The 16,325-nt window shown below is 35.5% G+C and overlaps 1 protein-coding gene and 1 long non-coding RNA gene across 3 annotated transcripts; both read left to right on the top strand.

Moving 5' to 3' along the window:
- Positions 1-1,072: 1,072 nt before the first annotated feature.
- Positions 1,073-9,568, top strand: LOC107941579 (uncharacterized). Its single transcript, XM_041092664.1, has 6 exons — positions 1,073-1,819; positions 5,346-6,322; positions 7,394-7,661; positions 8,010-8,085; positions 8,445-9,070; positions 9,485-9,568. The coding sequence occupies exons 1-6, from the start codon at positions 1,073-1,075 to the stop codon at positions 9,566-9,568; spliced, it is 2,778 nt and encodes a 925-aa protein (XP_040948598.1).
- Positions 9,569-10,659: 1,091 nt separating this feature from the next.
- On the top strand, positions 10,660-13,765 carry LOC107905482 (uncharacterized). Of its 2 annotated transcripts, none has more exons than XR_001686543.2 (2): positions 10,660-11,705; positions 13,587-13,765. It is a non-coding gene; the product is annotated as an uncharacterized lncRNA (long non-coding RNA). The 2 variants fall into 2 exon arrangements; XR_005913990.1 differs by having other exon boundaries at positions 12,270-13,765.
- The last annotated feature ends 2,560 nt before the right edge of the window (positions 13,766-16,325 follow it).

Here is a 16,325-nt window from a genome sequence, read left to right as displayed (position 1 = left end):
ATGGAATATTTTTCCTTGATTTTCTATGGCTAGTTGGCTTTTAATTTAGCAAATGCCCCGACGTAAATCTGGTCATGAGAGCAACAATTTGCAGTAAACCCAGTCTCTGAGGGATTGACCCTACTCCCTATACTGCTTAAATTGTAAATTAGGCGTAGGTTTATATTGGTGGATTCGACACCCATCAGTTTTGGCAGCGTTGCCGGGGACTGGCAACACTTATAATTGTTTAAATCATCTTCATGACCAGATCTTCATTTGGAGATCTCGAATACAACCCAAAGATCGAGAAATCAGCACGAGTACGACGAAAATAGACAGAAGCTCTTAAACGTGCAAGTAAAATAGAAGTTGAGCTAGGACAAAGGATTCTAAAATCCGACGTCGAAAGGTTGAGCCAAGCAATTCGTGCAGAGGCAATTCGACGTGGGAAACAAGTCGAAATGGTTGAACCTGAGACCGAACCACTTTTTGAAACAAAAGAAGCAGAAGTCGATGAACTAGAAAGGATGGCAAATCGAACCATTTGTCAACTAGCCGCTGCTTCCAACGAGCAAACACCGTTATGCATCAACTATCCAGCCGGAGAAACCCCGTTCGAGTTGAAATCAGGCCTGATTCACCTTTTGCCCACTTTTCGAGGCTTGAAGAACAAAAATCCACACACTCACTTGAGAGAATTCCACATGGTCTACTCAAGCATGAAACCTCAGGGAGTAACCGAAGATGAAATTAAATTTCGGGCCTTTCCTTTTTCTTTAGTTGATACAACAAGAGAATGGTTATTTTACTTACCTCCCAGTTCTATTACAACGTGGGATGACTTTTCTCGTGTTTTTCTTGACAGATTTTTCCCACCATCACGAACAGCTGAACTTAGGAGAGACATAATGGGAATTCGCCAAATGGAGAGTGAATCGCTCTACGACTATTGGGAGCGATACAAAAAACTGTGTGCAAGTTGTCCTCAACACGGTTTGACCGAGCAATCACTTCTTCAGTATTTCTAGGAGGGTTTGCTCCCTATGGAAATGAAAATGATTGACGCAGCTAGTGGGGGGCGCTTGTTAATATGACTCCTCAAAGGGCAAGAGAACTGATATCCATCATGGCGGCAAATTCTCAACAGTATCGGCCGAATTCAGAACCCACAAGACGGGTTAATGGGGTAAATGATTCATCCTTAGAAGATAAATTGGATAAGCTTACTAATATTGTTCAATCTATGCTTACAGAAAAGAAGAATCTGACCCAACTGTGTGGAATTTGTACTACATCTGAACATCCAACGGATTTGTGCCCAATCCTTAACGAAAATTTAACGGCACATGTTGACGCTGTCGGAGGCTTTCCGGGACCTCTGCAAAGACGTTATGATCCTTTCTCTAACACCTACAATCCTGGGTGGAAGGATCATCTCAACTTGAATTACGAAGTTAATCCTCGATATAATCCATCGTACCAACCAAAACCTCCGCAACCGCCACCCAAGCCGAGCACATCTCTAGAAGCTATTATGGAGAGACTTGCCGTCGATGCTGCAAAATACCAACAAAGGACAGACGCATCAATACAAGAGTTAACTAATCAGGTTAGTAAACTCTCGATGGCAGTTAATCATTTGGAATCTCAAGGTAAATTACCCTCTCAGACGGAGCCGAATCCTCGGCAGAATGCAAGTGCAATAACTCTTCGTAGTGGAAAGATTCTGGAAACAGTTCCTGACAAAAGTCATAGGCAAGACAAGGAATGGGAAAAGCAGATCTTTAATCCAAAAGCCGGACTGGAATCAGAAATTCAGAAACCAGTCATGATGCCTGTAACACCCCTAACCCGTGTCCGTCGTCAGACTAGGGTTACGAGGTATTACCAAACAATACACAGTTTAGATTGGACATTCTTTACAATTCAAACGCCTAGTAATGTATTCTCCTTTATAAAATTTTCTGAAATAAATTAATAAACCAACCTCTTATTCATACAAGTCAAAAGCATCTATTTGAATAATATGTCTAACCACACAAATCATGCTTTATCGAGCATTCTCTTATACGAATTATAATTCAATATCTAACCATTTCAATTACGTTTGCTAATTCAAAACTTTCAATCCAAGCAATCAAATATCAAAACCGATTTGTACATGATTCATAATTATAAAAATTCAATTACCAAATCATAGTATTTTAAACATTATAACCTTATGTACATTTTACTAAATCAAACTTAACTATTTTCGAAGTCAAATGCCAAGCCATAAAATATCTAATTTGCAAGCTAAATAACATATCTAACATGTTATATTCAATCACACACATGAACCACATACCTAATTCGCATGCGAATTATCATGCCTATATTTCATATACACAACCAATTAATATTTTCAATAATCAATCCTCCAATTTAACTTCCATATCAATTAGATCATATACATTCTTTGTCATTCAAAACCGAGCCTAAATAGTCAATTACCATAGCCAAACATATAACTACTTATATATAACACATTTTATAACCATTCATTGAATCAACGATTTGACCTTTTTAAAAAGAACTACAAGCAAACATTAAATAGGCATAGGTATTCATATCTCAAATGTCCAACAACTTAAATAAACAACCTTTTGGTTATCAAATTTAACTCAATAAATCATAACATTTCCATCACTCAATCTATAAGCTAAACATATTATCTCATATCTTAACATCAAAACAATATGTCATTTATAGCTATTCAAATGACCCTTTTACCAAACCATATTATTACCACTTTCATGCTACCAAAATGAGTTAATTAATAAGCCAAATATATATACCCTACTTACCACTCCTCATTACTAAATCGTATAACCAACATCACAACATATTTACCATAAATCATACCTCTCAATTAAGCTTATAACATGACCAAATATAGTTACTAACATTTGCATCATGAACAAGCCATTTTCGCATGGCTATATACTTATACAAATTTCAAAACCAAATACATCAAAACTAGCCTATACATGCCACATAACTAAATCTTAAAGTATTTATTTACCGAAACAAATACTGGATAGTGTGATGAGATCTCCCACGGCTTCAAACCCGAACAAGTCACCGAAACTCTATAACATAGGAAAAACACACAGAGTAAGCTTTGAAAGCTTAGTAAGCTCAATTCTTAATAAACTTAATATAACATATAAATTTATTACAATGCCATAAGCATACAATGCTATCTCAAACGTCAAAACACAAATTATCTCAAGTTTATATCATGATATCATACCAAATCATCACCATTTAATAATATACTTACTTACTCACTAACTTTAACTTTTACAAGTTTATTCATTTCGATTCTTATATAACATTCAAGTCTTATTTTCATGTAACCAATTAAGCACATTATGAGAAATAATATATTTAATCACATATCTTTTTCATATGATTCACATATCATCACTTATATCCAAATTCATCTTTCATTCATATAATATCTGACAATTCACATATGTCACTTATTAAATCATATCTTATTCATATGTTCTTGCTCCATATGTACATATTCACAATCCATATGCATACACATTACATAACATTCTTTGCACATATATACTTACCTTTCAATACCAAATATTGTATCTATTTCAACGTACCTGAATCAGAATGTCATTCATTTATTCACTTATTTTTCGGGATGCTCGTTAAACCATTTGGAATTAATAACGATACTCGGATAGATAGAAATATCGTACAATGCCAACGTCCCAGACGTGGCCTTACATGTAATCTTATATCAATTCCACTGTCCTAGACAGGGTCTTACACGAATCAAATATGATGCCAATGTCCCAGACATGGTCTTACACGTAAACACAAGTCGATGCCAACGTCCCAGACGTGGTCTTACATGTAAACACAAGTCGATGCCAACATCCCAGACGAGGTCTTACACGAAATCATATCTCAGAATCCTATGTCATGACATATGTATCCTATACCATTCCTAGGGTTCGTACGAAACTTTTCTGACGTCTTCATGTTATCTAAACTTTCTCGTATTCATATATTCTGCTTCTCAAACAATTCAATATCAAATTTCATAATTTAATAACACTTCCACTCCAATTATCTACTAATCATACATTAATTTATTCCATAATGTCATATTCCATAAACCTCCATTCAATTAAATTAACTTATACCTTCATAAACTTCCATTCATTTAATTAACAATTACATTAGGGATATATATATATTAAGGCATCAAGTAGCAACTAGATTAATTAAAACAATTTATAAAGTTCGAGTTTGGGGACTACGAACTTACCTCGTTTGCAGAAATGACAAATTAATTTAACTAACCCGATACTTTGATTTTTCCTCGATCTAGATCCGAATTCCGCTTTTTTTCCAATCTAATAAATATCAAAATTAACTTACTTATTCAACATTTTATTCAATTTCATCTAAGAACACATAATTTGGGTATTTTGAATTTTAGCCCCAAACATTTCACATTTTCATAATTTAGTCCCTAATTCAAAATAACACAAAAATACACAAAATCTCATCAAACCCATGTTCGACCGAATTTACCTTAAATCCCTAGCAGCCCATTAATTTCATTTACTTCACATTTTGACCTCTCAATTTACAAATTTCTCAATTTAGTCTTTAATACACATTTTTATCAAAAATCACTTAATTAAATATAATAGTCTATCAACAAAAATTTATATTTCATCATCAAACAACAAAAACATTAAGATATATCAATGTAAAATCTCAAATTCTTCATTAAATCCAAAAATTAAGGCATGGGTCTACTAGTATTTGAAGCAACGATCTCAAAAACGTAAAAATTATTGAAAACCGAGCAAAAACCACTCACCAATTAATCTTCAAAGCTTGGCTGAATATAGCGTCATCCATGGCTATTTTTTCAAGCATTTTCGGTGGTGGATGAATTAATGAAGATGATATTTTGGCTTTATTATAATTATTATGACATTTATTAACCATTTACCAATTTAACGTTAAAAATAATTCAAAATTTCATTTATGTCAAACCATTAACATCCACTAACATAGAAATGGTATATTTACCACATAAGGACTTTAAATTTAAGGTTCTATAGCTATTTAATACCTTTAGTTAATAGAACATAAATTTTACACTTTACGCGATTTAGTCATTTTTACCGAATTAAGCCTTTAAACGGTAAAATTTCTTAATGAAATTTCCACACAATAATTCTATCATACTGCAAACCATAATAAAATATTAAAATAAATATTTTAACTTTAGATTGTGGTCCCAAAACTACTGTTCCAACTGGGGTCTATACCAGACTGTTACAATGCCACCTTCTTTTCTAGGGAGGCTCGCAAAGGATAAGAAAGATAATGAGGAAAAAGAAATCCTCGAAACATTCAGGAAGGTGGAGGTAAAAATCCCTTTGCTCGACGCTATCAAACAAACCCCTCATTATGCAAAGTTCCTCAAAGAATTGTGTACTAGCAAGAGAAGGTTAATAGGTAACGAAAGAGTAAATGTAGGAGAAAATGTCTCCGCAATACTGCAAAAGAAAGTTCCTCCCAAATACAAGGACCAATGTATGTTTGCTATTTCCTGTGAGATAGGTAATGTAGGTATTAAGAAAGCCATGTGTGATTTAGGAGCTTCCATTAATGTTATGCCTTATCCTATTTATAAGTCGATTAACATGGGTCATTTGAAAGAGACAGGAGTAATAATCCAGTTGGCGGACAGGTCAGTCGTCTATCCCGAAGGGTTGCTTGAAGACGTCCTTGCTAAAGTTAATGAATTAGTTTTCCTTGTAGATTTCTACATTATTAATATAGAAGACGATAACTCGACTAATTCGTCTGACATTTTGCTTGGAAAGCCGTTTCTAAGTACCGCAAGCGCAAAAATTGACGTTCGAAGCGGAACACTGACAATGGAGTTTAACGACGAAATCGTGAAATTCAATGTCTACGAAGCTATGGGTCATCCTAACTCACTATCAAATATTTCTAACATTGATATTATAGATTGTTTAACTCAATCCTATTCTGAATATCATGACTTTGATGAGTTGGAAACTATCCTTTACAGAAGCATTGACATGGATGTTTTAAGTCATCTCGAGGAATTATCAATTATAGAAGATCCGTTGCGAGAAATTGTCAAACACTTGGAGACGCAACCATCATTGACGAATCGAGGTAACCAATTTGAACTATTACCTTCCCAAACTAAAATGTTGCCTTCGATTTTGCAGCCACCAACCTTTGAGCTTAAAGCATTACCAGACCACCTTAAGTATGTCTTTTTGGGAGAGAAAGACACCTTACCGGTAATACTATGAAACCTACGGTTATGGACCCGAATCTATTAGTATGGAACATTTTCTTTTTCAAGTGAAATCCTCTAGTATATGAAAGAGTGAAAAAGTGCTTTCGTTGTTGTGGAATAAGAAGCCTTCGTATCTTAATACATGTATTTAATTTATTCGGGGCTATTAGAGTAGGATCCACATTTTGGGGAATATGAGTCGAAGCAATAACAAGAATATTTCTAGTGGAACATCTTTCACAATCCTTGGAGAGATAGTTCACTAATAGACCGAGGGATAAGTAATTCGCCTCATTCACATCCAGATCATGAATGTTTGGAATCCATATTATGCAATGAGACATTGCTTTTGCTAGTTTGAATTGAAGGGTGATATAAAATCGGTCTATTTTCGACATCATATCCATAGTTAACGCATTCATCACAGTTAGAAGCTCCAGTTCCGTATCAAGGTCACGATCAATAGAGTCACTATCATCAATAGCGTCACTAGCATCAATATCGTCACTATCATCAATATCGATATCATCAATAAGAAAACCTTTAAGCTTGTTATCCAGGAACTTGTTCAGAAATACTGTAATGAAAGGAACATAGGAGTTTGTCGCTAGGTATTTGAACAAATAGGATCGTCCGGTTCTTATAGAACCTATCACTAAAATACCCCTAGAGGGAGATGGGGCTAAGCAGAGCGAAAAGGGTTTTCCACGAGACAGGAAATTAAAACTATTATCCCCACACGAAGTTTGTGAATAAGTGATTGTCTGATAATGAGTAAGGAATATCCGCCTTTCTGCTAAACCAGTTGTATTTAACTCATAATTCATTAGATACTTTTTATGAATGTCAACGAAGTATCGTAAATAAATTGGTCCCGGTTGTTCAATCATTTGATAACCAGAGTCATTCTTTGATAAATGATCACTATGAGTCAGACTCAATAGAATTTGATCAATCCTTTTTTCTGTCGTTAAGGTGGAGAGCTGAACCAAGAATTCTCTTTCTTTATCATCAATCGAATCATTGTTCGTGACCCAGGATTCTATTTTCTCATCAATTCAAAGACGAGGAGGAAAGTCTAGTTCGAGTTCTGAGGGATTATAAGGAGGCTATTGGTTGGACAATAGCCGACATAAAAGGGCTAAGTCCATCCACTTGTATGCATAGAATTTCCATCGAAGATAACACGAAACCCAAGAGAGATGCAGAAAGGCGTCTTAATCCACCCATGATGGAAGTAGTAAAGAAGGAGATCCAGAAACTGTTGGATGTTGGAATGATATACCCCATCTCCGACAGTGATTGGGTTAGCCCGGTTCATATCATGACCAAGAAAACTGGCATGACAGTGGTGAAAAACTCGTCAGGAGAGCTAGTTCCTACCCGAGTCTAGAATGGATGGAGGGTTTGCATCGATTACAGAAAGTTGAATGCAGCTACCCGGAAAGACCATTTCTCACTTCCCTTCATCGATCAAATGTTCTAGTGATTAGCTGGTAAGACCCATTATTGTTATCTCGATGGATATTCAGGATTTTTCCAAATTTCGGTGGCACCTGAGGATCAAGACAAAACAACTTTCACGTGCCCCTTTGGAACGTTTGCGTATAGACAAATGTCATTTGGACTCTGTAATGCTCCGGCCATTTTTCAGAGATGTATGGTGAGCATATTCTCCGATTATGTCGAGAAAATCATTGAAGTCTTCATGGATGACTTCACGGTGTACGGTAACTCTTTTAACGAATGTCTCGATAATCTTGCTAAGATATTACAAAGATGCCTAGAATTTAATCTTGTTTTAAATTATGAAAAATGTCACTTCATGGTTGACAAAGGATTAATTTTAGGTCATATAGTTTCCTCGAAAGGAATTGAGGTCGATAAGGTGAAAACAGATATTATCAACTCATTACCTTACCCCACATCTGTGAGAGAAGTTCGTTCTTTTCTTGGCCATGCAGGATTTTACAGACGATTCATGAAAGACTTCTCGAAAATCGCTCAACCGCTTTGCAGTCTGTTACAAAAGGATAAAGAATTTGAATTTGACCAGACTTGTAAAGACGCATTTGACGTGCTGAAGCAGAAATTGGTCTCTGCTCCCATAATGCAACCCCAAATTGGAACTTCCCATTCGAAATCATATGTGATGTAAGTGATCGAAGTGTGGGAGCTGTTCTTGGCCAAAGAATAGGGAAAGAGCCTCATGTTCTCTATTATGCTTCGAAGACTTTGGATGCTGCCCAAAGCAATTACACAACCACTGAGAAAGAATTATTAGCTGTTGTGTTTGCTTTAGATAAATTTAGATCTTACTTGTTGGGAACTAAAGTGATTATCTTTTCTGATCATACAGCTTTGAAATATCTAATAGGGAAGAAAGAGGCAAAACCTCGACTAATTAGGTGGATTCTGCTCCTACAAGAGTTCGATTTTGAAATTCGGGATAAAAAGGGATGCGAAAACTTAGTACCTGACCATCTGAGTCGATTATCGATTCCAGTAGATGACACACCTTTGAAAGACAACTTCCTAGATGAAAACCTGTTTTCAGCAAAAGTGATTCATCCTTTGTACGCAGACATAGTAAATTATCTTGATACAGGTACTGTTCTTTCAGAATTACCAAGGTCTAGAAAAGATAAGATAAAGAAATACGCTCGGTATTACATTTGGTATGACCCTTACCTTTGGAAGCATTACTCTGATCAGGTAATTCGAGGGTGTGTAGCAGAAATAGAGGTACAGTCTATCTTAAATTATTGTCATTCTTATGCATGTGGAGGTCACTTTGGACCTAAATGCACCGCACATAAAATTCTCGAGTGTGGTCTATTTTTGCCAAATATATTTTATGATGCCTTTTTATTCTGCAAAACCTGTGAAAGATGCCAAAAGGTTGGCAATCTTAGCCGTCGAAATGAGATTCCCCTTACTCCTATTCATATTTGCAAAATTTTTTATGTGTGGGGTATCGATTTTATGGGTCCTTTCATCTCTTCTTTCAGTAATTTTTATATACTATTAGCTGTTGATTACGTTTCTAAGTGGATAGAAGCAAAAGCCACTCGCAATGATAATGCTAAAACTGTGGTTGACTTTCTTAAAAGTGCTATCTTTTCCAAGTATGACACTCCACGAGCATTAATTAGTGACAGAGGAACTCGTTTTTGCAATAAGATCGTAAGTGCACTTATGGAGAAATATTGAGTGACTCAACGAATGCCACTGCTTACCATCCACAAACAAACGGGCAAGCCGAAGTGTCAAACCGTGAAATCAAGTCCATCTTGGAGAAGACTGTTAAACCTAATAGAAAGGATTGGAGCTTGACACTAAATGACGCACTTTGGGCTTATAGGACAGCTTACAATAGACCAATAGGCTTGTTACCTTATCGACTCGTTTTTGGTAAACCGTGCCATCTCCCAGTCGAATTAGAGCACAATGCATTTTGGGCAGTTAAACAATGTAATATGGAGATGGAGACTGCAGGAAGGGCTCGAAAGTTGGACATTCAGGAACTCGAGGAAATTAGAAACGATGCATATGAAAATGCTCGAGTTTATAAAGACAAGGCGAAGGCGTTCCACGATAAGATGATCACTAGGAAGCAGTTTTCAATAGGACAGAAAGTTCTCCTATACGACTCCACCTTAAAAATTTTCGCTGGTAAACTTCGATCCAAATGGATAGGTCTATTTACTATTACTAATTTATTCTCAAATGGTGCAGTGGAAATTCAAAGCAAAGAAACCCGGAAGTGTTTTAAGGTGAATGGTCAACGACTGAAACACTTCTACGAGAATTTTAAGGACCCAGAATTTGAATAACAGGTCGTCTAGTTAGCGACGTTAAACAAAGCGCTGTTGGGAGGCAACCCAAATTTTTCTCTTTATGCAAATAAAATTTTTGGTAAAACGGAAAATGAAAATGCATGTCCAGGATCGATTCTGTCTAAGGAAAGACTTGGTACTTAAGAATGTCCATTGTGACTCACCTCTCTTTCCTGGGAACTTACCTGGCGCATTTTTCGCGACTATTTTACTAAATCTCGTAATCCTGGTTTTTTTTAAATAATTTATTTCTTGAGTTTATAGCTTAGCCAATAAATTTGTAAAAAGAACATTTTAATTTTAATTTTCATATTATTATTATTATTATTATTATTTATTTTTACTATTTTATTTTATTTTTATTTTTATTTTATTTTTGCAGGGAAACATTCCTAGAAAAAATTAAATTTCAAATGACAACCCACAAAATTCTTTTTATTTTAGCCAAAGCCCACTCTACCTACCCACCATCTAACCAATCCAATACCTAAGCTAACCCATTAACCAAAACCCAAACCCATCATACCTACCAAATTCAAACCCAAAATTAAGCCCAAAAATGCCCCAACCACCCTTTAAAAAAAACAACAAAAACCAAAAATAAAGCCCAATTTAACACCACCAACCGTACATCACTTTTCAAAATTTTAAAAAAAAAACAACACCCATCAAATCATATCTTTTCACCTAGGAAACTACAACTCTACTACCCTATTTTAAATTCACCACTTTTCTCCCCAACCGTCCACTCTTCCAAAAATCTTTCACCCATCAAATCCTAAAAATTTCACCTATCACATCCTATTTTTGACCTAGGAAAACCTAACCCCCTTACCCCCATTTGACCGGCCAAAGACAGAAAGATTAAAATTCTTTCTTTCTTTTACTTCCCTTTCTTTTTCACCTTCAACACCATAACTCATCCCTCCAGTAAAACCATTTCACCACCCCACTATGCTCCGCACACGCGAACGCGCGGCGCATGAACCGCCGTCCATAATAAATCGATGACGAAACTGGTTCACCGCTCCACCTTTTGTCACCATCGACTCCGACGAGTCTCCTCCATCTCTGCCGCCGCAACTGCATCGTCCTAGAAGAAACCGTAGCCCAACTCCGATCGCCGTAGTCTACCCGCCCCATGAGCCGCCCGTTTCAGCCGACCTTCTTTCAAACAGCCCGGTCGAACCACCAAACTCATCCGACAGTCAAGACCGCACATCTCCTCGACCAAACGTCTATGCACATCAAACAACACAACCGGGCCCTTCGAGAAGAACTCCGCGATCCCCGAACGATTTGGCCAGTTCATCAACTCCAACGGCGGACGATGCCGAAAATTACGAAGATGAAACGAATCACCATGACACTGACTTTTGCCTATGAGAGCGCGGCCAGTTTTGACAAGAAAGAGGATTCATGCCCCGGAGAATAGATCCAACGGGAATCTAACGTTCACGAGTCTGGCACACCAAGCATAATTTGAACAAATTCAACATCGCCCTCTTCCGGTATGTAAGCACGTAGACCTATTCTCATTATATTCTTTAGAAATTGAAGAATCTGTTAATCAATATTTTGATGCTATTGGGTGGACTGATTTTGCTGCCATTGATGAGCTTGCATATTATGAGTTGGTTTTTGAATTTTATTCCACATTTTACTTCAACCGCTCTACTAACACTGTGGACACGCCTCGTGCTGTCAATTTTCGCTTGCTAGGTGAACATTATAATCTGTCTATTTCTGAGTTTAATGTTGCTTTGGGATATGTTAGTGAGGACTATTTAGCAACTGATGACTATTATGACTCATTTCTCAACATACCACCTGACTTTGATGCTAATAAAGCTTTAGCATTGTTAACTGAAATAAGACAGATTTCGTACGATCCGAAACGTTGCAAGGACATAGGAATTCATAGTCCTGCACTTCGATATATACACTGATTCCTTGCTTTCAATTTTTCGGGACGTAATGATTTGTCTACCTCTTTAACTAGGACTGAATTATTTTTTCTATGGTGCATGCATTTGAGAAAGAAGGTAAATTTAGGATATTGGTTTGCTATACAGTTTCAGCATGTTTTGCGGTCGAATCAGCCACTAATTTTGGGTACTTATATCACACGTTTGGCCTCCAATTTGAATCCATCAGCTATCAATGCGTAAAAAATGGAATCTTTAGATATGTACTACTTGGATTCTATGGGGTTACTTGCCGGTACCCCTTCTTCTTTTTATTTTGTTCCTTTTGGTACGAGAACGGATCGGTCGAATAGAGTGTTCCGACGTAGACACCAGTACGGAACAGAGACCCCAACTTCTGTCAAATCTCGATTGACCCGAATCGAGGAAGGACTCGAATCTTTGCACACTTTAGTGACAGACGTTCTCACACACGTACTAGACCACCCTCCACGACGTTGAAATACATGGGGAGTTTCTTTTTTTTCTCTTTCTCCTACTTATCTTTACTTTTATTCTTTAAATTACATTGGGACAATGTAAAATAAGTAGGGGAAGGAAATATAAATTGATTCTAATTTGCTTATCTGTTGTCGCTGTTTTTGCATGTTTTTCATGAAAGGTAAAATTTTTCTTTTGATAAATTGGGATGGTACACTTATGGTTTGACCCATTTAGCTATTTAGTTCTTTACACATAAACTTTTCAATAACTTAGACTTAGTGGGTAAGAAATTTTCAGGAATTATGAGTTTGCTTGATTGCCTGCTTTATACCACATGTCGATTTTTTGCCTTTCATCTTTGAATAAATAAATAAGAGAGAGAAGAAAAAAATTACTCATCTGATACGAATGTTAAGAGTGAAAAATTGGGGTTGTACATCGGACCGAGTAACCGGAATGTGGTGCTTGGGTTGTCATTACATCTCGCGTAAAAAGGTTTGTGTGACTGTCTAATTTCTTTACACTCACTCCGCTAACAAGCTATCACGAGTAGGGCGAAATAACCCGCTTAGAGACATCCGAATTGAGTAACCAGAACATGGTGCTTGGGTTGTCATTATGTCTCGCGTAAAAAAATTCGAGAATGTGCTAAGTACAAAAATAAATAAATAATAAAATAAAATGTAGGGTAAGTCTATCTCTAATAAATTCTGAAATATATTTACTTACTTCTTAGGCTAGGTTATTTGAGATGTTAATGGGCTAGGATTAAATTGTTGAATTGTGCAAACCATGGGGGTCAAGTCCTATTTTGGAGAAAATTTTTTCTTTTGTAGATACATACAAAATGCTCGATGACTAGCATAAGCTAAGTAGGGGGATTTGATTAAATGGTAAAGTTACATATTTTATGTAATTAAATTGGTTAATTTATGAGAGTGCACCACTAATTTTTCCATGTTTATGTTGAATTTTGTGCAGGGGTGCAATTTGGGGTTAAATAGAAGAAAAAGAAAACAATTGGGCTAGATTGAAGAAAGAAACAAAGAAGGAGGACCAAGGCAGAATTGTTCCAAGATTAATTAGCTGAAATTTTTGTTGACTTAGTGAGAGATTATGTTGGGATTTTTTATATCATGGAATATTTTTCCTTGATTTTCTATGGCTAGTTGGCTCTTAATTTAGCAAAGCCACTAGTATAAATATAGGGCTACATTGTTTATTTATTCATCAATTCATAAATCAAGCTTTCATCTTTGAATACATTTTCTCTTTTCTACTCATGAATTTATTTGTTGTTTTTAGTTTACTTTACTTTCAATTCATTAATTTCCAACTTGTTACCACTTAAACCATTTACAATTTCTTTTTCAAACTTCCTTTTCATTTCCAGTAGCTAACCATCCCACTTTAATACACTACCAAAATTCCAGCCTCCATACTTAATCACGCCACCCATTTTTACCTTATTTAATTTATCCAACTCCAATATGCCCCAAACCTTAGTTAACTAAATTCATTTTCAGCTTTAGGTCGGAATTAGCCTCGTCAAAATCTTTGAGTTACGAACCCGAGCAATTTAACTCCTAAATTCCAGTACTTATTATTTCTCCGGATTAAGAGTATGATTTTGTCAACTCACAAAGTCAGATCAACACTAAGTCAAAAAAGACGTCGTTTGATTTAGTGTGGTTAGACGTACAGTTGGAATTCCAAAAGGATCGATTGTCTAATCGATTTTCTGTGAACACATTGGTGTGCCAAGTGGAGATTGTTGTTTGGTTCCGTCAAGGGAAGTAGTAACCGGATTTAAATATCCCACGCGGTTGAAGGCATTGGTTCGAGCTAGGCTCTTCTAGAACTCAAAGCTGCCGGAGTTCTAAATCACGAACGTTTCGTTGGTTGTTCGATCGGTAAGGGTTAGTTATTGGACGTTCCATAACTAATTTACACAAGGAAGAGTTGGTGTCCGAGGCCTCCTTGGTAGCTATAACTAGCTTATTGGAAAAGAGGAGTTTATCTAATTTCAAGGATCGATTCAAAGACGAGAAAAACTCGTGCCTAAAGCTGAACTTAGTTTAATTCATTTTTCTTCAGATTTATTTAACAGCTTTTTACTATTTTATTTTTAGCCTTTACTTTTTACGCATTTTATTTATTTATTTCAGGTTTCAAATTTTATCCCCCCGAACTTCTTGGGCACGACAAATGCCCCGACGTAAATCTAGTCAAGAGAGCAACAATTTGCAGTAAACTCAGTCTCTGAGAGATCGACCCTACTCCCTATACTGCTTAAATTGCAAATTAGGCGTAGGTTATATTGGTGGATTCGACACCCATCAGATGCCAATAAAATACCATTACTTTTGGGTTAGTGGGTTTACTTATTTTTTTCTCTATAGGTTATGTATTAATGTAGAATTCATTATAACATGTGAATCAAACCTTAAAATACAATTTTATTAATCTAAATCAAAAGTTATCAATTTTAAAAAGTAAATTATAATTTTATCTATTAATTTTGAGGTTGAGGTTTTGATCATTGTCCATAAGAATGTAGCGTATTTTATGGCCAATTATTTATCTCTTTGTAGAGCACTTATAATGAAAGAATTAATCGCTGTTATCGAAAATGAACATCCAAATTTCGATAAAAAAATATAATTTCATTATATATCAATTTAAGGGTCTGTTTGATTGGCAGTAAAATATTTTCCAAAAAATGATTTCTGGAAAATGTTTTACTTTTCTGTAAAATGATTTCCTGAAAAATATTTTCTGGTGTTTGATTGAATCTGTGTAAAATATTTTCTGCTGTTTGACAGATTTCCTGAAAATATTTTCCGGAAAAGTTGTTTTTACATATATTAATAAATATTAATAAATTTTTATATTTTAAATTATTTTTACATATATTGCAATAATTTATTTATAGTAATACTCAATTATTAAGCTACAATATTAATCGTTATAAATTGAAAAAAACTAATATCAAATAAATTATTTGTAATTGTGTTAAAAAAACAAGTATTGAATAATTATAAATTGCTTCGGAACCACAATGAGTACTAGAAATAATATTATCCAAATACATAATTAGTAGTACACCACATAGTAACAACATTATCCAAGTGCATAATATTACACCACATAAAAGTATCAATATCTTCAACCCTGAGAAAATTTTTGAAGCCAAATTTTTCTATGCTTCTTACTTTTAACTAAAAAAGCTTTGGCCTCGGATTCATGACTCACTAGATAATCAAACACAAAACACAAGAAGTCATCATCAAATCCTTCTTCCTCCATCGACATCACTTGTTCGTAAAGTTGTGATGTCTTATCGGCAGTAAATTGTTCCAAAGCATTAGAAATTTTGCCAAGTTGTTCACCCACAAATTTAATTTGTTCATCAACGAAACTTTCTTGACCACTTTTTCTTTTACGTTTGGATGTGCCAGATGAAGATACATTTGTTCTTACCTCTTCAGTGTCTTCATTGTCGTAGTCTACAGGCATTGAATCTTCATTACCATTACCTAAATCTATGTCGACAAATGTTCTGGCAAAACTCTCTGTTGTCATATCTTTGCCAACAACCAAAGCCATTTCATCATAATGATCAATACTCTTATTCAAAAATAGTTCATACTTCTTGTGTGCCTGTTGGATATTATACACAATTAGAATAACAAGTAAAAAACAATTGAACTATACTTA

The sequence above is a fragment of the Gossypium hirsutum genome, chromosome D05 (assembly GCF_007990345.1).
Source record: "Gossypium hirsutum isolate 1008001.06 chromosome D05, Gossypium_hirsutum_v2.1, whole genome shotgun sequence".
Lineage (NCBI taxonomy): Eukaryota > Viridiplantae > Streptophyta > Magnoliopsida > Malvales > Malvaceae > Gossypium > Gossypium hirsutum.
The sequence above is the reverse complement of the archived record's forward strand: the minus strand, read 5'-3'. Positions and strand labels throughout refer to the sequence as shown.